Source organism: Camelus bactrianus, chromosome 20 (assembly GCF_048773025.1).
Source record: "Camelus bactrianus isolate YW-2024 breed Bactrian camel chromosome 20, ASM4877302v1, whole genome shotgun sequence".
Lineage (NCBI taxonomy): Eukaryota > Metazoa > Chordata > Mammalia > Artiodactyla > Camelidae > Camelus > Camelus bactrianus.
Genome location: NC_133558.1, coordinates 31,234,890 through 31,258,988, shown reverse-complemented (window position 1 = coordinate 31,258,988; position 24,099 = coordinate 31,234,890). Strand labels below are relative to the sequence as shown.

Below are 24,099 nucleotides of genomic sequence, written 5' to 3'. Positions count from 1 at the left end.
ATGAATTTACTAAAACTGCAGAGCAAGGGAGATGGCCCGTCCAAGCCTGCGGCCAGGGAGCCTGATGTCCAGGCCTCTTTTCTGTCCCCTAAAGCAGCAGTTCTCAGCATCAGCATCTCCTGGGGACCTGCTGAGAGTGCAAACTCTTGGACCCCACCCCAGATCTACCGAATCAGAAATTCCTGGGGTGGTGCCTGCGATTTGTGTTTTTACCGACCCTTCAGGGGAAGCTAATGCACCCCAGGCGGGAGAGTCAGTGCCAGGGCGCGGGGGCTGCACTTGCTACAAACTCTTCTCACACCTTTGCATTCAAGGGACTCTTCCTAACCCCTCACGTTTGTTCCCAGAATGGCCGTGAAATATGTACTTAGAAAGCTGGTTACGTAGCGCCTGGACCACTCTGGCTCCTTGAAGCATCTTCTTGTAGTAAACTCCTAATGCAGCTCTTTGTGGGGCTTGTGCTGACTGGGGATGGGACCCTCCACATTCCTTTCCACTTGATCTGTCTTGGAACTTTCTTGCCTCTGGTAATTTTCTCTCCTTAGAAATCCTAGAAAGAAAGTGTGTCTACAAATACTTCTTTTACATTCTCTTCACCCTGCTATTTTCAATTTGTTAATATAATAATTTTGTGCACACACGGTATCCAAAATGTACTTTAAAACTTAAAAAGACCTGAGAAATAGCTTTTGCACAACTCTCTCCCTACACACACACACACATTCATATACAATTCTGGACACCTCGAAGGTACTGATGAAATATTTATTGAATTTATTAAAGACTTTTCCTTAGAATCAAAGGAAGAAAGCAAATGCTGCTGTCAGGAGGAATCTGAACTTGAAATTCTTTAATACACAAGACCCTGAAAGAGTAATAACTCTATTGTGCCGGATGGAAAAGAAGCACTGGAGTATTTGATTCTGATACAAATGACATACATGTTTCATTGTAGGTATCTCACTGCAGTAGAAATTAGTTTCTATATCTTAGCTATTCATTCAGTTACCAGTTCATTCATTCATTTTCACTGAGTGACCACATGTGCCAGGCCAAGCAGGCTCCCAGGCATCGGGCTAATGTCGTAAATGAGGGTCTGCCCACAGGGAGCCTACAATCTACAGGAAAGGCAGTCTATTAAACAAAGGATTTACAATTCAGTGTCATGAGTGTCACACACTAGAGACATCTGGAGCCCAGAGCAGGGTGACAGAACCATGTGGGAGGGGGGCAGAGAAACCATAAGGGTCACACGGGAGGCTGGAGGCCAAGCAAGGCGGCTAAAAGCCGCCCCAGACTGCACTGAGTACCGGAAGAGAAGGGATGGTCTAGGTGGAGGAGGCGCGTCTGCGGTCTGGCTGACGTCAGCGGGCATCACTGCCTTGGCCTTTGGCAAAGGACGGAGATGACGGTGAAGGTCAACAAGACCGTGGTGGCCGCGCCGCTGATGAGCAGGCCCAGGACGCTGCCGTGCACCTGCATGGCCTGACATCGCTCTCCAGTGTAGAAGAAGGCGTGCCCGGAGACGCACCTAGGGGGATGGGACACAGGGGCTGTGGGAATCACCCGAGCCCCAAGAGGCTCCAGGCCACAAGACCAACACAGCAGTAATGGCAGCGAACACCTAGCGGTTACTCACACACGCCTGGCTTCCTTCAGAGTGCTTTATATGAGTCAATAATTTAATCCTGTAACAACCCTTTGAAGTGGTGGTTAGTACCAGGTCATTCTTACCATTCGCGTTTCACAGAAAGGTCAGATAATTTGCTCAAGGTCACCCGGTTAGTAAGTGTCTCACACTTGAAGTCTGATCCCCGGAGGTCTGTCTCCTGGCCCGGTAATCTGGGCCACGTGCGAAGTTCAGGGGGAGGGTTTGGGACACCAAGACTGTGTTGCCTGACACTGGCTCCGACTGTGAGCTACAGGGAAATTCTCCAGGTAGAGCGCCTGACTCGGTGCATTCATTGGAGCTGAAAACTTACAGACAATGTCAATTAAAATATTAGGGCAGTGAAGGACAAAGAAAAACAACCTCAAGGAGCAAAATGGACAACAGCCTTGAGGAGCTCAGCATCCAAGGAAGAGAAAAAAGATAAAGGAGCTGGTGTGAAAAGAACAAGGGCAGGAAAGCCCACGATGAGACTGGACAGACCTGATGATGAAGCAGATTGTAAAGGCTTCGAGACTGTGTTAGGGAGTGTGATTTATCTGAAAAACCACTGGAAGTTATTTCAGAAAATTTTTTTTTGTAACATGCATTTCAGTGAATCAATTTTTTTTTGTTACATGTATTACTTGGAGGTAGAAATAAAATGAGATACACTGGAATGTGTTCTCCCTCCAAAAAAACAAGAAATGTTAGGGCAGGTGAGCGTATTGCCACCCGTCTCTCAGGCTGCCCTGCAGTTCACATCGAATAGTGAAGATGTTGTACCATCACAGCATTCGACACATAGCAGGCCACACCTTGGGTTTTTTTTTTTTTAATGTTATTTGATATAAAGATCAACTCAGAACCAAGACATTAGAGGTAGGGTTTCATCCCTTCCATTGTAACAGTTCTACCCTGTGTTTTAAGCAACATTTCTAATCACGAAGTTGACTCACAGAGCAGAATGAGGCCACCAGAAATCAAGGCTTCCTTTGATTAATCCTGGAATTATTTTACCTTTAAAGGCCTCATCTCTAGACTAGGAAATGACTTCTTAAAAACCAGAGTTTGTTCCATTTTTTTTCATGCTCAGTCTCCTCCCAATACACTTGAATTACATTCTCTAGTATTGACTTAGAGGGCCTCCTCCCACAGAACAAGCTGCAGGTTTGTGGGGGAGGAATGACTTGGCTGAGCAGAGACAGATACACGTGGAGAAAGCCCTGGCTTTCCTGCTTCGAGAAGGATGAAGCCAGTCAGGGCACACCTGGAAACCTGGCACCCAAGGACCTATCAGCAAAGAGGTGCTGACTCAGGGCTGTGGATCCTTCAGGAAACAAGGTAGGTGGGCATCCTCCGATACAAGGAGCCAGAGCTTTGGAAAGAGTGATTGGTTCCAGCTCTGGGGCAGGAAGGGGAGCCGGAGCATCCGGTGGCCAGACAGTAAGATCCTGTTCATGGAAGGATAGGTGCGTGTTGAAAGGGCACAGGAGCCAGTTCGGAAGGGCTCCCTGAGGCCAAAACTAGAACAATATGAGCAACAGGATAACAAGAACATTGTTGAAACATAGCCCATAGGATGAGATAAATGTTTATGGGTCCTCAGTTGTATAAACAAACAATTGCATGGATAAATGAATGGGGAGGCGGGACGCTTATGCTTTATGGAAGAATTTTACTTAATGAACATGGAGGGAGCAGAGGAAATAGAAAATCACCATTAGAATATGACAGTGGGGGTTGTTGTAGCAGGACCCACAAATGGAGGCTAAGATTAGTGGGTGTCGATTTGAGGAAAGGCGGGATGTCCGTGTGGTCTCTGAAGATCTCTGCCCTCTGCCAAGATGCATGCTAGTTACAGAGTGAGGAATGGCAACTTCTCAGCACGGAGGCCTGGGGGGCACCCTCTTGGCCAGAAGATCAAGGTTAACATCACCAGTAGTAATACGCATTGACATCAGGTAACCCTCCCGTGACCCACTGAGAAAGGCACACCACACCTTGGCCCTTCTTGCCCCAAACGTACAACTTCAATATCATTATGAGACAACATCCCAGTTGAGGAACAACTTACAAAATAACCGACTGGTACTCTTCCAAAGTGTCAAGGTCACAAGAGACAAGACTAAGGACCTGTTCCAGATTGTGGGAGCTAAGGAGACATAAAAACTAAATGGAATGTGGGCTCCCGAATTGGATCCTGGAACAGAAAAAGGACGTTGGTGGAAAAGCTGGGGACATCCGAACAAGGTGTGTGGTTTAGTTAATACTACTGTGAACAGCATTTAGTTTCATTAATGTTCATTTCTTGGCTTTACTGATTGTACTCTGATTATATAAGTTGTTGACTTTAGGGTATGGGAAACTCTGCAGTACTTCTGCGACGTATCTATAAGTCTAACGGTATTTAAAAATAAAAGTTAATAAAAAAGAAACAAAGTAGAGAGCATAAAGAAGTGAGAAGAAATGTAGATGTTTTGAACCAAGCAGATGGGTTCCCACATCTGCTACTATTCTGTCAAGTGAAACTGATGGGTCTACATCCTTTTATGAAATAGTTTATGCAAATGACAAACATTATGAAAAGAACTATTAAATATAGCAAACTGCACAGACAGACAGACAGACAGAGAGACAGACCTGGAGGCAAGTCCCAGCTTCAGCATTTACCATCTGGGTAATTTGAGACAAATGACTTAAATTATCCAAGCTTCAACTTCCTCATGCACTAAACGGGGATAAGAAGGACCATTATGTCACGGGGTGTCTCTGAGGAATAGTTCAGATCACGCATGTGCACTGCTCAGGGGAGCACGTGACACGTAGCAAGCAGGCCCCCAATATCAGATATTCTTACTACTGTTACTGAAAACATAACTACAATAATAGTACAACAGCACTAACAGACACTAGACATAATAATAGTAACTAAAACAATGATAACAGCTGCTGTCAGGGAAGATCTAAGCTTGTGTTCTCACGCTGGTAAATCCTAGAAGCTAAAATCTCTGGGTCATTTTGGGGGAGGGTTGTGGTGAGGTAATTAGGTTTATTTACTTAATTTATTTTTTATGGAGGTACTGGGGATTGAACCCAGGACCTCCTGCATGCTAAACATGTGCTCTACCACTGAGCTATTACCGACACCCCTCCCCACCCCGCTCTGGGTCATTTTTGAGCCCTGTGGTGGACTTTAAAATTTCAACAATATTCAAGATGTTGCTAACAACGCCCCAGAGTGAGAAAGGGGTAAAAGTCAAGAGACAGGAGACTGGGACTCCTCTGCCCTGGCAGGACCCCTGCTCCGCCCACCGATCTGGGGCATGGCTTTGTGGAGCAAAGTTGCCCCGACCTGAGACGCGAGCCCCTCAGCAGGGTGAGCAGAGCCGGGCCTCCCCTCTGTGGACCCGCAGCTGCAGCCCCCAGGCCGCCGCGCCTACCTGCAGCTGGCCATCCCCTTCACGTCCACACAGATGCCTTCATTTTGGCAAGGGTTCGGGTCACACGGGTCTCTGAAGTACTGTGGCCAGTTGTGGTCCTCCAAGGGGCCCGAGCTGTCCACCGACCGCTTCTGTCGGCTGGGCTGCCCCTGGCCCAGGCTGCCCGGTCGGGCTCCCTCTGGCAAGACCTGCGGCTCCTGGTCTTGGAGAACGAGGCCTTGGGGGGTCAGCCTGCTGCCTTCAGCGTGGACCTCAGTCTCGTGAAGGTGGGTGATGTCTGGAGGAAGCAGACAAAGGGCGGTGAGAAAGACCTACGATTCAGATCTGACCACAGTTCACTTCCACACCCGGAGAACGTTCCCTGGGCTGCCTCTGCCCCTCGCGGACATCGCCTTTAGTGGCACGGAAAAGTCGCTCTGAATATATGCACTGGATTCTCATAATGCCAGCCATTTTATGTATTTATTTATATCGATGTAAAGTTGACTTAAAATATTAGTTTTAAGATGAACAACCTAGCAATTTGACATTTTTATAGATGGCACTCCACGCAAAGTTATTATAAATAGAGATTAGACCCCCTGTGTTGTATATTATGCCCTTGTAACTTACTCATTTCATGCATAGTAGCTTGTACCTGTTAATCCCCTGGCCTCATTTCTCTCCTCACCTCTTCTCCCTCCGGTAATCGCTAGTTTGTTCTCTGGATCTGTGAGTCTGTTTTGTTACATTTATGCCTTTATTTTGTTTTTTAGATTCCACATATAAGTCAAAAGCATACAATATATGTCCTTCTCTGTCTGGCTTACTTCACTAAGTGTGACACCCTCCAGGTCCACCCCTGTTACTGTGCACAGAAAGAGTTCATCCTTTTCCCCTATTTTTATTTCTAAAGTAGCCTGATCACATCTTTACTTATTTAACTTGAAAAAATAAGCATAAAGTGAGCATGGGTAGGCTGACTGAAACTAAACTGAAGTCAGCAGACTGTCACATCTGATAAATTTTACAAAAAGATGACACAAAAATTGTAGTTCCTCCCAAGGACACTTAAAATCGAGGGGAATCCTTGAGTAACAGAGCAAAACGTGGTGCTCTTAGAGTGCAACTTTTTTTTTTTAACCTAATCCCCCCAAAAGATCCCCACTTTCCATGAGATGCTTTAAAAAGATCTATGTAAAATCAACAAACACGCAGAATATAGGATTATTAATTTAGGAAAACCAGCTAAATACCTTCAAAGTCCACAAACATGATAAGATCATCATTTTTAAGGAAACTCCTCCTTTTCAGCATTTGGTGGGAGATGACAGCACTCCAGCCCCAGTCGATGCCTCTATAACAGTCACAGCTGTTATGATAGGATCCCACGGTGGATGGCCTGTCCCAGATGACGGAGCCGTTGATCGCTGCAAAGTTACAGGTAACGGAAAGTCACGTTACATCTTTCTTTTCCACTTTCCAATGTGTCTTTAATGAGTATCTAGAGCTTTGTTAATCAGAACAAAAATATGTTGGGAAAAATCAGGTTATTTACTCTCTCTGGGAGGATTAAAACTTAGAACTGGGAGTGGGGCAGAGCAGAGAACCACAGCTCCAAATGATCAGTGGTCCACTACTGAGTGACTTCCTCAATGAAGGAAGAGATGGCTATAGCTTCTTCCTTTTAAGGCTTAAGTCTCTTCTTTTTTTTTTTTAAAAAAAAAAAAAACTTTGCCCATTTCTTTATTGATGCAAGTTTGTTTCCTGGACGTACTGACAGTCAGCAATACTTTAGGAGTCAGTGCATTAGCTCTGCTCGGAGCCTAGCAAATTCTGAGTATTTGATAAATGATTAGCAGGACCCATCTCCTCGGACAGAGCTCAGGGAAGCAGGGACTGCCTGATTTGCTTGTCTTCGAAGGAGCTAGCACAGAGTTTGGCACATTGCAAGCCCTTCCTAGATGCTTGTTGGATGAATTCAGGAAGGAGGGAGAAAATGAGATGATATTGAAATGTGTAACTTAAGGCTCCCCCATGGCAATGGCGTTTACGTGCCCACGGAGGAGATGTGAGGGTAAAGCCAGTCTCTCTTGCACAGATGAGAATCACATCTTCTGGCCCTTCCACATCGAGGGGCAGTTCTTATAAACACCTACCTGCAGATGTCTGGGACTTGGAGGTAGTGAACACCATGCTGGAGGACATTCTCTTCATGACATCGGGTTCCTGGTCGAGTATTGTCATGATCACCTGTCTGTTTTCCACTGGCCACTCCAGGACAGCGTCATTCTCTCCACTGCACAGGTGGAAGGCAAGCCCCAAGTAGCCAGAGCGCTCGGAGGTCATTCTGCCGTGAGGGTATAAGGTCAACCCCAAACCATAGCCCTCTGAATTGTAGAACCGAGGGCTCTGAAGCCTGTCCCCTTTAGCCGTGTTCTGCAGGACCTGGGAGAAATTCCGGACTGTCCAAACCCCTGTGGGGCATGGGGTTTCGGTCAGAGTGATGTCGTCCAGGTAAATGCCCCCACGTGAGTTCTGGGGGTCACCTTTTGTGCCCTGGAAAAGGTAGCGAAACTTCTTTTCCTCTCTAAGCGTAACATGGGCAATTTTCCAATTTTGGTCAGAATCTCCTGAGGACAGAGAATAAAGTCGGTGACCACTGTGGCCAACATTTTCTGAGCACTCACCTTGAGCCTGGTGCTGTGGGCTTTGCTTGTTTACAACAAACAAAGAGATAGGTACTATTAGAAACTCGTTAAGGAACTTTTCCAAAGTCACGTATCTAGTATGGGAAAAGAGCTTAAAAAAAAAAAAAAAGACAATCTATGATTTATCAAAAAAATCTTAATTATGAGTTTGTTTTCCATTTTTATTTAATTCCACAGGTTAGGGTTTCCTCTGGATTTGATGGTATAAATGACCCCCATTCCTTAATTTTAGCACTGAATTCTCAAGCATTAGGCTGAACCATATAAGACAGATATTTTATAAGCCAAAAGCTAAACAATTGGCAGTTTCCTACGGTCCAGCCTATGACATCATGCTGGAGAGATCTATCGAAGACTCTGAAGTAACCGATAACTTACAGGACAAGCTGGATCTCCCCTATGCAAACTGACTCACTCCCAAACATCCTTTTTTTTTTTTCCTTTTCCTCATATTCACTGAAATTCCACCAAGTAGGGGATTCATCCTCTTTTTTTAAAAAAATAATTCAAATAGAATCACCAATATCCAGATAGCCACATTCTAGTAAAAATCAGGTCTTGATTTTTTTTTCTGAAAACTGAATCGGAAGTGGGAATTTGGAATCAAGAGACGGAGTAGAAAATGAGAGGATTATTCTAGAACATGGGATGCTTACGGGTCTGGGAAGAGAAAACTGCCCGGCCAGAGAGACGCAGAGCTCCCCAAAGACCTGCCCCTGCTTTGCCACTGCACCCCGGGTGCTCCAGCTGGATCACGCTCACATCCAGCCGTGGCCTTGGCATTTTAGGATTTTCATGCTGACCCTCCGATAGAACTACATCAAGTCCCATTTAGGACTATGTCGATGACAGTGATGAAGTTAATAGATACAAGTGGCTCTTAATTCCCACCAACTTCACAAGTAGGTTTCAAGTTACTGTCGTTTATCATTCAGTTCTCTGAAACAGATGCAGAAACACATAAGGCCAACTATCTAACTACCCTCTCTCCACAGCATCAATTTCTCCTTCCCTTTAACCTTCCAGTCTTCACCCCTGAATCACCCACCTTTTCTGTCCCGGCTTTCTCCAAAGTTCTAGTGAAAACTGGATTTTTATAGTCTGATTGGCTTCCCCTTTTTTTATCTCCCTGATTGGCCTCTTACAATAGTATATTTCAGCCTCACCTGAGCCCTCAATTTCTAAGTGGTTAAAACATCCACTGAGTGGTTAAAACATGCCAGGCATTACGCATGTAGAAGAGGGGGGAGGTGGAGGAGAGGAAGGAAGAGGAGGGAGAGGACGAGGGGGAGTGGACGGGGGAGGAGGGATGAGAGAGGGAGGAGGGGAAAGGGGAGGGGTGGGGCAAGAGCACAGCCCGGATGTGAAGCCCAGTCAGTCCTCGCACGATGCCCTTAATACCTTGGAAGGTCTTCACCTTGACCAGCTTGCGGACGCTGCCCGTGCTGTCGTCCCTGCGGACCCAGATGACCAGCCTGTCCAAAGGGCTTCCCGTCATTTTATAGAAGAGCTGCAGGCACTGCTGCCGCCTCTTTGGGTAAAGGATCCTCGACTCCAGTAGAGCTGCCTCCTCGGCCGCCCCCGAGCTGGTGCTGAAGTGCATGTAGAAGCCGGCACCTGGGGAGACAGCACCCCGAAGTCCCATCTCTGGCTGCCCGCACCCCGGGCTGCCGCCAGCCCAGGCAAAGCGAAACGGTGAGCAAGAGTCATTATCTAGGGCTCTTCTGGGGAAAATAAACAGAAGGCTGGTTGTCAGTGAATATCCCGTCTGTCTGCGTGGACAGAATCGCTGGCCGCAGCCAGGGCTCTCCCGCGCCTCTTCTGATTGCCTTTGTTCCTGAGGTTGTGAAATGGATACCTCTGGCTTGAGGAAACGCAGGCTTGAAGCCAAGTTCGATGGAATTTAATGTCTATGAGATGAGTTCCGTTTTCTTCATGAACTTCATTGTTTCAAAGAGAGACTCATTCCAAGGAGAGGAGCTGGCTTCCCAGTTACATAAGAAACTGTGGGATTCAAAGTTTTAGGAACTGGATTTTACATGTTCCCAATGAAAAGGGTTCAGTTTCGCCTGGTTCTAGGCTAACGACTGGATGTGTTGTCAGTGGTAAAGAACGATCTTTACTGAGTCATAAAGAGGGCTATTCAAGGCATATTAGGGGCTAAGTGAGGATTTCTCCGGAGTGTAAAGAAAGCTTTGGAAGAACACCAAAAAAGAGAGCAGAAAACATCAACATTTATGCCAGAGGTTGGGTTTGCCCAACTCAGCCATCTCAAAACTCTCTCCCCCAAAACAAGCAGGCAGCTAAAGGAAGGACACTTTTTCAAAGTCAGGGGTAATGAACAATTCTTGCATATAAAAAAGTCACTTAAACTGACTCCCACACTCAACCAAATGCTCCACTCAAAACATTTCACTGAGTAAAACTGAAGTGAGCACCTGGTGCCGTTCTCGGTACTTAGACCAGATGGATCCCTGCCTCGTCTCGCTCCATGCATGGGGCAGGTGCCTTCCCCACCGGCAGCGAACATCGATATTTAAGTAGGCTCTCCACAAAGCTGAAAAGTATCCTAAAGGCTTTAATATTTCATCAGCGAAAATTATATTTTTTGTTCTTCTCAACACTTGAACTATACTTGCCTAAGATCTCTGCATTAGGGATTATTGAGTGCTTGGGTTAAGGCGAACAAGAGCTCAAGACAGCTAAGAAGGTCGCCAGGTGGTCCTTGCTCAGGAATTCCACCAGGAGTAGTCGGAACTGTGACATGGAAGTCTAACAACGCGGGCCGGGGAGGAAGGAGACCTGAATTCTTGACCTGGCGCTGCCACAAACTGGGTGTTCGTGCACCTCTCAGGAAGTGGCCTCTATCCTTCGAGTTCTTTGCGTCTCTGCATCTACCTGAATGGTGCTGCGCACTCTAGCACAGGAAACACGGGCTCAGCCAGTGCCTCCTGAGGAAGAAGCATAGCAGCTGCTCAAGTGATGCTGATCAAGCATTCTAGACACTTCTCCTGGGCTGTGGTCCTTTCCTACTAAAGTGCTAGAATATTCTTCCAGCAGACTCCCCTCACATGGGGATTACCTTTCTGTTTACCTGGAACTTGTACATCAGCCCAGCAGCAAGCTCACAGGAGAGATTAGATTAGAGGCTACGATGGAAATTTACAGAGAACTTCAGGCTGAGATCACCCTTTGGACACTGGAGATGATAGGCTTAATAATCTGACATGTGACCGAGACTTTCACCCTTGGTCAAGGCTGGAGGAACATTGGCAATGGCTTACAGCCTCTGACATTCTCCCTGGTGGCCTGGTGTGTGGGTGATAAGCTGGGTCCCTTCTGTGAAGGAACTATAACCAACTCTCACATGGGCATGGACTCAGGGACTTCCTAACAGTCCAGTCTTTGAAGGGTAGTTGTAATCTATAACCCCACTTGCTTCCAAATAGGGTAGACTTGATTTCAATGAGAAGCACGTAATAAAAGGATGTTAAAATAGGAATGACAAGTAAATGGAACCTCTGGAGAGAAAGGGAAGATGGGGGAAAAGTAGAGTGAAGCTGCAGGTCTGTAGCTGAGGGCTTTATATGCCTTATCTCCTTCCGTGCTCACCCTGAAGTACCAAAAGCTTGATGGTCAGAGAGGCTTACAGACACAAAGACTTAAAAAACCACCACAACAAAACAACTTCCTGTGGTCACAATTAGCAAGTGCTGGAGCCAGATTTCAAACAAGGTCTCCCTGACTTGATGGCTTTATTCCCTGCACAAACCATGGGAATGATCTGAAGCTATGCTATCCAATATGGCGGCTACCAAACACATACGGCGGTCGAGCACTTGAATTGCAGCCAGTCCAAAGTGAGATGTGCTGCAAGGAAAAAATAAATACACACCAGATCTCACATACCTAGTATAAAAGAGCCTGCAGTATCTCATTAATAGTCTTTATATGGATTACACGTTGAAATGTTAATATTTTAGATATATTGGGTTAAATAAAATATATTATTAAAGAGAATTTCCCTTGTTTCTTTTGTTTGTTTGTTTTGTTTGTTTCTTTTTTTATGGGACTGTTAGAAAATTTGACATGACATACGTGGTGCTCACTATAGTTCGGTTGGAGGACACTGCTCAAGAGAAGTTACTCTGATTTACAAAGTCATATCTTATCAACCATGTGTCCATATCAGTTTTGTCATAGCTTAAAAGCATCTTTCTTTTGCATGCTTTTTATTGAGTTGAATATAAAGATATGAGAAATGGTTTTTGTCCTTGTTCAGAGTTCCAGGCTTGATAAGTAACATTCCAACTGAGGCAAAACATGCTAGCTGCCATCACCCACTGAACCTGGGGAACCACCTCAGCGTGTTCAATGTGTCTCCTTTCTGTCTTCACTGACCTGTGCATTGTCCCACCAAGGTGTGATCCACTTGTCCGGGCTGAGTGCTGGCCTCATGGACCCAGTCAGCATCATCTCTGGTACTCTGAATCATTCCACAGATGTTTGCCTTCTCAAAAGCACAGTGGTCCAAAAAGGTGTGAGTTGTGGCTGCAAATGATATTTTTGTCACCTGGTTAAAAATGTAAGGCATCTTATTTCAAATACCTAATGTCTTAGGCTACTAAGACCTCATTGTTTAGGTACAGCAGGATCATGAGCTTTTCATTGTCTTAATTTTTTTCCTCAAATGCAAATCCTACCATCATCCGTTAGATCATAGAACACACCAATGTAGCTGCAGGCCTGCTCACCTCACAGAGTCAGATGATAAAAAGGCTGATCATCATGCTTTGCTATGAATGCCAATTATGAAGTCCTTTAGATCAAGAATGAGGTACCTATAATGCTGGGCTTTGTTCTCAGCAGACCTTCTCTACTTACATATTAAGCAGAATTAAAGACTGTCTCTGAAGACTAGTGGAGCCATTTTAGAAAACATCTCATCTCGAGCACTGGATTACTCTAGAAACCACTAACCAGGGCAAAGAATTTTGCAAGATACAAACTACTTCCAAGCCTATAACTACCTTGAGCTTTAGGAATGATGCACCTTTTAAAAGGAAGCAATTACAGCTCCTTACATTGGTCCAATATTTTCACTTTACAAAACACAACCACATAACTGATTTTCATAACCATCCTGTGAGGTGGGGACTCACTGCAATTGTACATTCGGTTCAGCCTCTCCAGATCGACGGCACTGAAATCCAGGCGCTGCCCAATGATGGAGTTAAACTCAGGGATCTTGGCCGTGATGGTAGGGATGCTGTCATTCTTGTTAAACGAGAAAGGCTGGTAGTGCATCAGAGACTCGTAATCATACGGTGTGTTGAGGTCAGTGATGATGTTGTCAGTGTAGGTGTTAAAGTTGTGCTGGTAACCTGTTGGGGAGAGAGTCTACAGGTCCTGTTCATTCATGTCATTTCTCCATCCTACCCTCTTTGACTAGATACTCAAGCAGAGACCAAAAAATAAAGGAGGGAGCAGAATAATGCATCTTTGATTTAAATATATAAGTATTTAACATATTTTATAATTTGCACAATGTATATGAAGTTAATATATATTAATTAATACTCACTAATAATATTGTGATATATTAATACATTATATTATAGTATATAAAATTATTATAATGAATATTAAAAATAGATGGTATAATTAATACTAAATATGTATCTATAACATATTGTAATGTAAATATAATATAATGTAAATATAAAATGCATATTATTAAATATATATTTAAATCAGTTTTTTATACATATAAATAAATAAGTGTGTGTGTGTGTGTTTGTGTGTGTGTACAAGGCTTTAAGAAATAGAAGATAAAATATTAAAGTGAAGGCAGGTATTTCAAACAGCAGGAAAAGGAATTTTTGAATTCAGGAAAACATTCAGGATTGATACATCTTGCTAACAGCCAAGTCCCTCATCCACCCAGAGTTGTACCTGGCCAGCTCTCTCACAGGTTAGGAACAAGAAATCTGAGAGGCAGACAGAAAGGTTAGCAGCTGGCAAGAAGGTGGAATCCTGTCAATCAAGGTTCACATTCTCCTGGTCCAGAAACAGCCTCCATGGAGAGAAAAATAAACTAGGAAGAAAACTGACTTTCCTTTCAAAATAGAAAAGGAAAATATTTTTGATGAGAGTAGTGGTTACAGCACAAGATCAGCCATAGGCAATTTGTCAACAAAGGGACATGGCTGTGTCCCCATAAAACTTTATTTACAAAAGTAAACAGATATGGCCCAAGGGCTGTGGTCTGCAGACCCCTGCTAGACCTCAGTTTTTTTGGGTTTTTTCCTTAATGGAAGGGAATAGATCCAGAAAACACAATCCTGACTTAAGGAACAGAGATGGATTTGGACAGAGAAATATATTGCCAGTAGAGTATGCTGAGGTTAAATAATAAGATTGTCATCAACTGCAGATGAGATGCAATAAAAGTCATAAATCACCCAGAGCAATAAGACTGTCCTTGTTTATGATCTTAATTGGATTGGATTTGAGAAGAGTTCTCCAGTGACTGCAGGCAATTTAGATTTATGGAATTACACCTGATGAAAACAGACAGGAGGTGAACAGACACGTTGAGTAATCCACGCTCCACGTGGAGCAAGTCTGCAAATTACCCTGGCAAACACTCAGGCTCCCTCTGAGGAAGGGGACCTCATTTGGCCTAAAACCGTCTTAAAAGCACTGAGCTCTGTGTTCTTCAAGATTTAAAAATGCAAAAGTTTTCCGCATCCTCATGTAATTTTCAGCAGAGTTAAGTATGTGCATGAGAAAGTAAGAAACTCAGGCCTCTAGGCAAATGCAAAGTCTAACAGTGCCCTGAGCATCCCTAGCAGCAATTTGGTCCTTTGACCTGCGACCTGCACTCTCTCCCCTCTACACAGATCCAGTCATAATGCAATTACCCCTGGGAGACAAATACTTTATTTTAGATCTGTCATCTCATGTCTGGGTGAATACTCCCTAGAACTTCTTTAGATTGGACTGGGAGGCAATGAAGAATATTATTTGGTCTCTAGCTCAGGGGTTGAATGGTAGGGTGGCTAGAAGTGTCTGTGTGGAATGCCAATCCTTTATTAAGAATTTACAAACCAGAGGGTTTCCTCTTCCCGCCAGCACTCCACAGTCAAGAAATATCAGAACAGGAGGTACCGGGAGATGGAGAGGTACAGACTGAGAACACCCAGAGGTGATTTTGACAGAATTAGCCACCCGTACCCCTGCCTCCTGGAGGAATCACTGATGCACCTTCCAAGTCCCTAAAATTCTTGGAGATGCACTGCAAGAAATGAACTCATCCACGAAACTGGGATCCAAATAAAACAGATAATTACAAGACAATGATTTGCTTCATGAAAACTGTGTGGTCATAGTTAAGGCACTTCGAATACTTTCACGTTTCACTCATCTATCATTGCCAAAAATAATGCTTTTCTACTTCGTGAACTAATTCCTAAATAAAAACCAGGTCTTTTCAGAGACACAGCATTGAATTCCTACCTGTCCCCATATAGGGAAATTGTGGGATAATAGTGTTTTTGTGTCTTTAAAAGCACTCTGCCTAGTTGTCTGAAATGATTAAGGTAGGTAGTATCGAAGGAAATCTAACGAAACTAAAGGACATCAGAATTGTTAGAATAACTGCATAATAACGTGTGACATGAAATAAAACTGTGTTGTCCTTTGCAAAGTATGGGCTGGGGGCAGAAGGAAAAAGATGCTTAGAAAGGCAAAGACTTGTAAATTTTGATTAACCAGAACTCAAACTATTAGCTAGAATTGACATAATAAGGGGTCCAATTTCAGATTAAAAGTTTGGCGGTTTTGGGGGGGGGTTGTTTGTTGGTTTTTTTGGTTTGTTTTTTTTTTTTTTGCTGCTGTTGTTTTGTTTTTAGACACCTATCATTAGTTTGGTAAAGCACTAAAAAAGTCTTGTTTATGTCTTAGGATCATCATACAGTCAACTAAACCTCATGTAGCCACAGATTTCACATCCAGTAAAAGGACCCTGACATCCTCAGAGATCTAATTCATTTTACTCACTCAGACAGGAAAATAGAATTTGAGATGGATTTTCAACAAAACACCGAAACAAAGCAAAAGCTTCTGATTAACTTTCAGTTAAGCCCACAGTGAGTTACCTAACAGTCACCATTTCCTGAGACACTTATCTGGGATTGGCCACAAGCAGACCAGCATGGCCCACAGGAGAGGTCATGTTCTGAGCTCCTCCTGGAGAAGGTGAAGCCCCCATTCACACATGGGTTCCGCCTGGTCATCCCAGGGTTGGTCTGAGCACGTGAAAAAGATAATAGCAAACCCCACCCAACCACCTTGGGTTCATACACACCTGGAAGAATTTCATCCCACCAGATGTTCACGTAATCATCCCGGTCCGTCCTCGACTGCTCATGGTAGAACCCCAAAGCATGCAGGATCTCGTGTTCAATGATGGCCTTATAGTCACATCCCTCACCAATGGAAAGGTTCTGTCCCACATGGAGGTTGCCAACCTCAGACCAGCACCTTTAAAGACAAGAGAGAAATTTTCTCCTAGACAATCCTTAAGAGACTGTAATTCATAAGATTCTAGAACACAAACTTGAAGGAAGTTAGGTTTGATTTTTAGAAATAAATGATAAATTAGCATCCTCATAAGCTAATGGTTCAATGTAGGGGACTGGTTAAAAAGGCAACATTCCCTGGAGGGAACATTACGCAGGCTTTAAAAATAATAGTCTATTATAAAAGTGGTCCGTACTCAGAGGCAAATCAATCCTAACAGTGCAGCAGCTAAAAAGAAGTAAAAATTGGCATTTTTCTTCACCTATACAAACCCATGGGGCATTCCAAAGAACAACCCTATTGCTTTTATACCACGATATTAAACTGTTTCTGAGTGGTGACAGTGGTTGATTTAAATTTTCTCCTTTGTATTTAAATGACTCTCCAAATTTCCTGTAGTGAGCAGGTATAAATTTTATGATCATGAAAAAGAACCTCATTAAAAATGCAAGTTAATCAAGTCTACTTCTTTGGCTAAAACCCAACCTGCAGCATTTTGACAGCAGGCAGCAGGCTGCCTAACTGATGTCTGAAGGGCTCCAGGCAAGAGGGACCCATAACTTTGCTCAGAAATCAGTGGACTCAGGCACTGCTGGCAGATCCTCTAAATTCCTCCTGTGCACGCTCTTTCCCTCTTTTTCCCAATCATTTTTGTCTCTTCTCATAAATCTGATTTCCCACCGCTATTAGCAAATCAGAAGCTTTACACAAATTGTCTCTTTATCTGCTTTACATTGAAGACAGGGATCTATACTCCAACCAATGCTCAACAGAAATTTAGCAATAATCTTAACTGCTGTCAACAGATTGCAAGTTACTTGGTGACAATCACATTGAATTATCTGCCATTGTGTTCCCAAATAGCTAAGGTCACCTACATTCAAATGCTAACAGACTTGATTTCTACACTAGGATGGATCTTAATTATTTTCTAACCACTTTATTAAGGTATAATTTACATACTGTAAAAGTCACCAATTTCAAGTGTACAATTCAATGACCTTTAGTAAATGGACTGAGTTGAGCAAGCATCACCATGACCACCTTGCTTCTCTGACAATAGTATTTCATGACCAGATCAGAGTTTACTTTGCAAAATATCCATAATCTAGAGGAAATATTATTTATCTTTTTTTTTAAAACATCTCTCCCTTAACAGAAAGGCGTAAGTTGCAAAATACCATCACTTCAGCACTCTGTGAATCTTTGACTTTGTCTTTCTGAAAAAGGCCAGTTAAGCTCCAGATTCAGAGGACTAGGACTCTCAAGGGCTTGGGGCACTCTGGACCAGTCCCTGGATGTCTTCCTCACTTTTCCTCTCCTCTGACTTAAAGGTAAGGGAGACAGCTTCTGGCCATAAGCAGTGAGCCCCCCAGATTCTGGTGTTACCTCTCTTCCCACCCCACCTCCCATTCATCCTCCCCCCTCCTCTGCCTCGCCATCCTTCTCCCTTCTTCATCTCTACCACTCAGCTGGTCGTGTCACTTCACACGACCGGTAGAGGTCCTACTTCTGTCCCCCAGAGCCCGCGACACTCACCTTAGTGCATGACAACTATTCACTTGTTATTACACTCCCACCCTCTCCTGCCAACTGGGAACCTTGTGAGATCTAAGATTGCATCTCAGGCTTCTTTGTACCCACAGACTAGCATCTTCTTGGTACATAATAGGTGCTCATAATTTTTATAAATAAAAGAATGAATATATATAAAACAGATAAACAACAAGGTCCTACTGTATAGCACAGGGAACTATATTCAAGCATCTTGTAGTAATCTATAGTAAAAAGAATATGAAAAGGTATATATATATATGCACACACACATACACATATATAAATGAATCACTACACACCAGAAATTCACACAACATTGTTAATTGACTATACTTCGAGTAAAAAAAAAAAAGAATGAATAAATACTCAGGAAAGTAAGGTATTAACTTGTATCCAAGTAGTCATCAGAATTTCATTATTTTTACTGATTTTTTTCATACTTTTTTTTTATTCTTTTTTTAATTAATAGATTTTTTTAGGATAGTTTTAGATTTATAGAAAATTGAACATATAGTATAGAGAAGACCATATACTCCGTTTCCACCCCCCAGATTCCCCTATTACTAATACATTGTATTAGTGTAGTGTATTTGTTATAATTGAACCAATAATGATACATGAACTAAAGTCCATAGTTTACATAAGATTCACACTTTGTGTTGTACAGCAGTAGGGGTTTTGATAAATACACAATGTCATATATCCACCATTATAGTATCATGCAGAATAGTTTCACTGCCCTAAAAATCGTATTTCATACCTCCCTTCCTCCTTCCTCCTCAAACCATTGGTAACCACTGATCTTTTTTTTAATTGAAGTCCAGTTGATTTACAATATTTGTTAGTTTTAGGTGTACAGCAAAATGATTTCATTATACACATATATATTCTATTTCAAAAAAGGCTATTACAAGATATTGAATATAGTTCCTTGTGCTATACAGTAAACCCTTGTTGTTTACCTATTTTATATATGGTCGTGTGTATCTGTTAATCCCAAGCTCTTAATTTATCCCTCCTCCCTAACCCTAACTCCCTTTCCCCTTTGGTAACCATAAGTTTGTTTTCTATGTCTGTGAGTCTGCTTCTGTTTTGTAAATATGTGTACTTGTTTCTTAAGAGACTAAATCACATAGTAACTTCCTTTTGTACCTCTTGTCTCCATCCATAATTAACAAAATCCCCACCTTCAGAACTAAACAACTGAATCCAGGCAACACCTAGTGGCAGCGACGGGAACTGCAGTGTGGAGACCTCCAGGTGGGTCTTGAAGACACAAACCTACAGAGTCCTGGCAGATGGTGGCTTTGCTTTCCAACTTCATCTAGTCCAGACTGGATAACATAAACACCACAGAAGATAAAGCTCTTCTTTCTTCATATACCACTTACTTCCTAGAATTAAGTAACTATGAAAAGCAAACTCACATCTAGAACTTTTCAAAGAGGTCCAGCCAAAAGAGTACTAAAATTTAAAACAGTGCCTTTAAAAAGGATGCAATTTATGCTTTAATAAACCTGACTTTTAAAAAAAAATACTATAATTTAAAACATGACCTCAAACCAGGAAAAGAATTGAGATGTGTCTCCCCGGGACCCAGAGGTATCCAAACAACTCATTCTTCACACAGCATATAGAAAATGTGATGCAGTTTTGCAAAGTCACAGTGAAAGGTTTGATTTTGCTTTTGGTTTCTTTCCAATTTCTTCTTTTAGCCTTTGAAAGAGATGTGACACTTTTTATAAATCAAGAGATGTATGGTTTTCACGCTCTGTGAAACTTCGTACTAACCCGTCAAACTTCTGAAAGATGATATATGAGCTCTCTCCTTCATAGGGCTTGAAATCCACACAAGACTTGAGGCGAAACATTTCAAAGGCATAGAGAATGGCTCCTTTGGCATTCAGCGCTGCAGAAAAAAAAATTTTTTTTTAAAGTATCAATGAACCTTATCTAGATCTTGGATAATTTATAACATAGAAACATAGAAAATCGTGCCACCACATGAAATCCACAGAGGTCCATTATAGATTTTTTTGATAGTAAGTAGATTCCTTGAAAACTAAATCTGAAAAATTACTTATGGATATAAATACTGGGTGCATACTTTAAATGCGTAAATTAAATGTATCTACAAAATAAGCATACACTTATGTACATGTGGCTGAACAAAATCCTAAAATAACTTCCCCACTTTCTCCCTTTCCTTTCTCCCCATTTAAGCAGAAATTCTGAGTGCATTGCCTCAGGAGAGCCACATGGCAGAGCAGAAGACAAGTGGATATATAGATAAAGCACCTTGGAGGGAAGCAGTGAGAATGGGGTTCCTTACCCCAATCTAAAAAGACACCCCTCTTGCTGGAGGAAGAGAGCAGAGCTTAGAGAGGCTTGCGGGTTCTGGAAGCATAAGAAGTACAGGTAATATTTTATGCTGCTTCCCTGCAGGACCCCTGAGCCATGGCAAGGATAGACAGACGGCTCTGCAGACAGCCTTAGAAAATATTTCTGTAACTCAGGTTTGGAACCAAAGCAGCAGAAGCCTTATGGACCTGAAGGGGCAAGAATAAAAGATACCTAGGGTCAACCCGTGTGGATCAGTGAACAAAGATCAAATGTGATTCCCTTCCCCAAACAGCACATGCACATACCTGGGTATTGCATAAGACAAGGATGGGTGGGGAAGAAACATATTCCGGAGAAGCAAAGATGGTGTTTTACTGTGTGTGTGTGTGTGTGTGTGTGTGTGTGTTTATCTCATCAACTCATCGGAGATAGGTCTCTAAGTCAAAAATTAAGCTGAGTTATATAAAACTAAATTATATTCCTTGCACACTTGATTTTGTGCATTCTCTCAAAGAGTTTATAACTCTTGATCATTTACCAAGTACTTACCTCATATTTTTCTGCCCCTAATTTCATTTAATAAGCTCCCAACTTGGACATTCCACAACTCAGATGTCATAAAATCATACTAAGGACATTAAAGAAAGTCATTGGAGTAATCAGTTAATTAACTGTGGAAACACACACGGCAACAGTAAGAGCATGCATTAAACCTGTGGGAGGATTTCCCCGGACTTTTACCTGGCCTCACTTAGTAACGTCTATAACTTAAAGATGTGTACCCAAGACAGCTTGGTTGTCACAAACATATAAGAAAAAAAGTTTGATGGCACTAAAATGCTGTCTCTCAGATTGTGTTGCTTTTGTTATCTTCAAGCCAAATGGTGGAACTGCTGAGAGCAGTTCATTTTAAAATCACGTCTCTTCTGCTTTCCCCACACCTGAGGAGACTGTCAAAGGGGAATTAAGCAACTCTGTAATAATTTTGTAAAGACTGTCTTGACATCACTGCAAAGGAGGGAAATGCAAGTAAAGCCCACTCGAAGCCTCCTTCTTCACCGTGAAGCCAGCCCTGAGCGCACATCCTCTGAAAGCCACGCGTGACGCTTTGTGTGTTGTCTTCACGTGGGTGGTCGGCTCCACTCAGGACACTGTTAGCTCCTTGAGAGAGAGGAGCTTAGCCTTTGCCTCATTGTTTCTTACTTCCTACTTCTTCATCCTGCCCTGACGTGGTAAGTTTCACATGGCTTTGTCTTGGGCAATCGTGTTGGTTTTGAAAACCACTGGTCCTCCTTAACCCTGGATCAAAGGTTTCATTGCTATGATGTCAGATCACGTTTCACTTTTGTTCTTCGTGTTGCACCTGGTCTTATTAACATGTTAGTGTGTTTTGCATTTTAAAAATTATTACTTGGTACTCTGATCTCAGACCGGTTAAGCAGCACTGGCTTCGATGTAATGTCATGCCGTTCATGCCGTGAGATAAAGAATCGTCTTGGAAACACCCTCTTATACGCTGGGTTACTCCAAGTCTGAAGCTGATGATCAGGAGGAAAGGGAAGGGAGAAGAGTTCAACTCAAAGCTCCTAATGAGCATCAGTGAATATTACCCAGGTTGTCGGCCAGAATGTAAGGGATGGGGAACTTCCACCTGGTGTTGGGGTCTCTCAGGCCATTTCTGGAATTCTGTAGGAACAAAGGCAAAAGTGACTGGACAGCTGTCTCCCTAGCCTCCTCCTTCTCTAAACTCTCACGCCACAAACAACGTCACACAATCCAGACAGTTTAGTAGCATTTGTCTTCTGATTGTAAAAACGATAGAAGTGCATTATAGACCATTTGGAAAATTTAGAGAAATCATTGAGAACCAGCTAAAGGAGACCTACAACTCCTTGAAACTGAAAGAACCACTTAAAATATGGTGGCCAGTTTCCGTCTCTCTCATACATCACTTACTAAGAAAATTGGATGGATGAGCAATTTCATCATTGTAGACTCTTCTGTACTGTTTGCTAATGTTTTAGTCTGTTTTTGTTACCAGCAACCACATGGTACCAATTATCAATGAGATTTTTTTCTTCTCCTCCACAGTTGCCCTCCCAGGGCTGGACACAGAGCAGAGGCTCAATCCTATGATACAGCCAGTCCTGGGGACAGTTTCTGTGTCACTGGCAAGCACTCACCCGCAGGAGGATGTCCCCTTGAAAGAGGTCCAAGCCTGCAGCTAGACATGGATTTTAAAAACAGAAATACTTGAATGAGAATTACTAAAAGGCATCTCACATAATAAAATGAATCTTTTCCATTGTAAAATTTTAGTTGTTAATTTTTATGCGGTGAAACTCTTTTTGAAACAATGCAAACATTCCTTCTAATAGCAAATAGCCAATAAATATCATGTATTGTCACATCCTATGTTTTATTTTTTGGAACAAGAAACCTAGAGGGTATTCTGTTTAGTGATATAAGTCAGACAAAGGCTCTATGTTATTGCTTATAGGTAGAATCTAAAAAATAAAATGAACCAGGGAATATAACAAAACAGAAACATACTCACAGATACAGAGAACAAATCAATGGTCACCAGTGGGGAGAGGGAAGGGGGTGGGAAGGGGCAAGATAGGGGTGGGGGATTAAGAGGTACAAACTACTGTGTATAAAATAAATAATCTACAAGGATATATTGTACAGCACAGGGAATACAGCCAATATTTTACAATAACTATAAATGGAATATTACCCATAAAAATATTGAATCTCTGTGTTGTATCCTGAAACTATAATACAATGGTGTAAATCAACTATACATCAATGAAGAAGAAACCTTGTCCAAAAATCTTAAAGGTAAGGGTTGGAAGGAATCTTTTTGGTCATCGACTCCAAACCTCTCACCCTGTGGTGGTCAAAATGGGACGTCCTGAGATAGGACGTGAGGTCCTAGGTGGTCAGCAGCTGAGTGAGCTGTAGCACTCCTGACTTCCCGTCCAGGGCCCTTTCCGCTATTATACCATCCTTCTTCCCAACCCTAGTTAATTGGATTGATTTTGTTCTTCCTCATGGGAAAAAAAAAACAAAAAACATGGCACCCTCCAAAGCCAAGCTGAAGGTACTGCCTTTATAATAAAGAAGACCAGGCAAATATGGGTAGATCTATTCAAAACTGCAAACGTCTGCTTCCAGGAGCTTAGCAGAATATACTTTCTCCCTGATGGTAGCCCTTGATTCTGGTCTCAGACTGTTTCTGAAAGTGTGATCCTTAAAAGGGAAGACCCCTGTGGGAAAACTATAGGCATTTAAAAGAATGTCACTTATTACAACCCTCATGTTTGATAAGCATTCTTTTCTATAAAACACAAACTACTTTCAGACAGAATCACCAGATTGAAGACAAGAGTTTTCAGCAATTCTATCACAGGATTTTAAACCCTATCAAGCCATTAATAATGCAGAAATTTCACCCACCTAAATTGATTTCTGAAATATCCTTCTGTTCATCAAAATCTCCAACGTGTTCTGTTAAACGTGGGAAGGAAGATTGTTATGAGTCTTGCCGAACGAAAGAAAGTTCAGAAACACTCTATGCATTTCAGTTAATTCTTACCATTTCCTTTAGAAAGATGCTTAATCTGAAAGGAAATAGATAAACAGAAAATGGATAATGTAGACTGGAATGAATATTTCCTAATACCCTGAAGAGTAAAATGCTACTTACCGACACAGCTGCTATGTGGGCAAAAAACACGATGAAAGGGAGAATGCAAGGGAATCTCGTCCAAATCATGGTTGCAAGTGAACAGACTTTAGTGAAGACACCTTGTGATAAATACTTGGA

General features: G+C 42.5%; 1 protein-coding gene across 1 annotated transcript; it reads right to left on the bottom strand.

Moving 5' to 3' along the window:
* Positions 1-751: 751 nt before the first annotated feature.
* MEP1A (meprin A subunit alpha) lies at positions 752-24,070 on the bottom strand. The gene is made up of 14 exons (XM_010973847.3): positions 23,980-24,070; positions 23,869-23,893; positions 23,730-23,780; positions 22,451-22,491; positions 21,878-21,953; positions 19,716-19,833; positions 16,153-16,328; positions 12,944-13,165; positions 12,183-12,332; positions 9,183-9,398; positions 7,230-7,703; positions 6,327-6,500; positions 5,092-5,368; positions 752-1,531 (listed from the first exon to the last, which is right to left on the bottom strand). Exons 1-14 carry the CDS (start codon positions 24,046-24,048, stop codon positions 1,375-1,377), a joined length of 2,226 nt encoding a protein of 741 aa, XP_010972149.1. The 5' UTR covers positions 24,049-24,070; the 3' UTR covers positions 752-1,374.
* Positions 24,071-24,099: the final 29 nt, after the last annotated feature.

What these genes read in the sequence shown, in the direction of transcription:
- MEP1A (XM_010973847.3), bottom strand. Translation starts at nt 24,048, where the DNA reads ATGATTTGGACGAGATTCCCTTGCATTCTCCCTTTCATCGTGTTTTTT. An exon ending in GCATCTTTCTAAAGGAAATG is followed by an intron (nt 23,781 to 23,868) that starts GTAAGAATTAAC and finishes CACGTTTAACAG; the next exon opens with AACACGTTGGAGATTTTGAT. An exon ending in TATTTCAGAAATCAATTTAG is followed by an intron (nt 22,492 to 23,729) that starts GTGGGTGAAATT and finishes ATCCATGTCTAG; the next exon opens with CTGCAGGCTTGGACCTCTTT.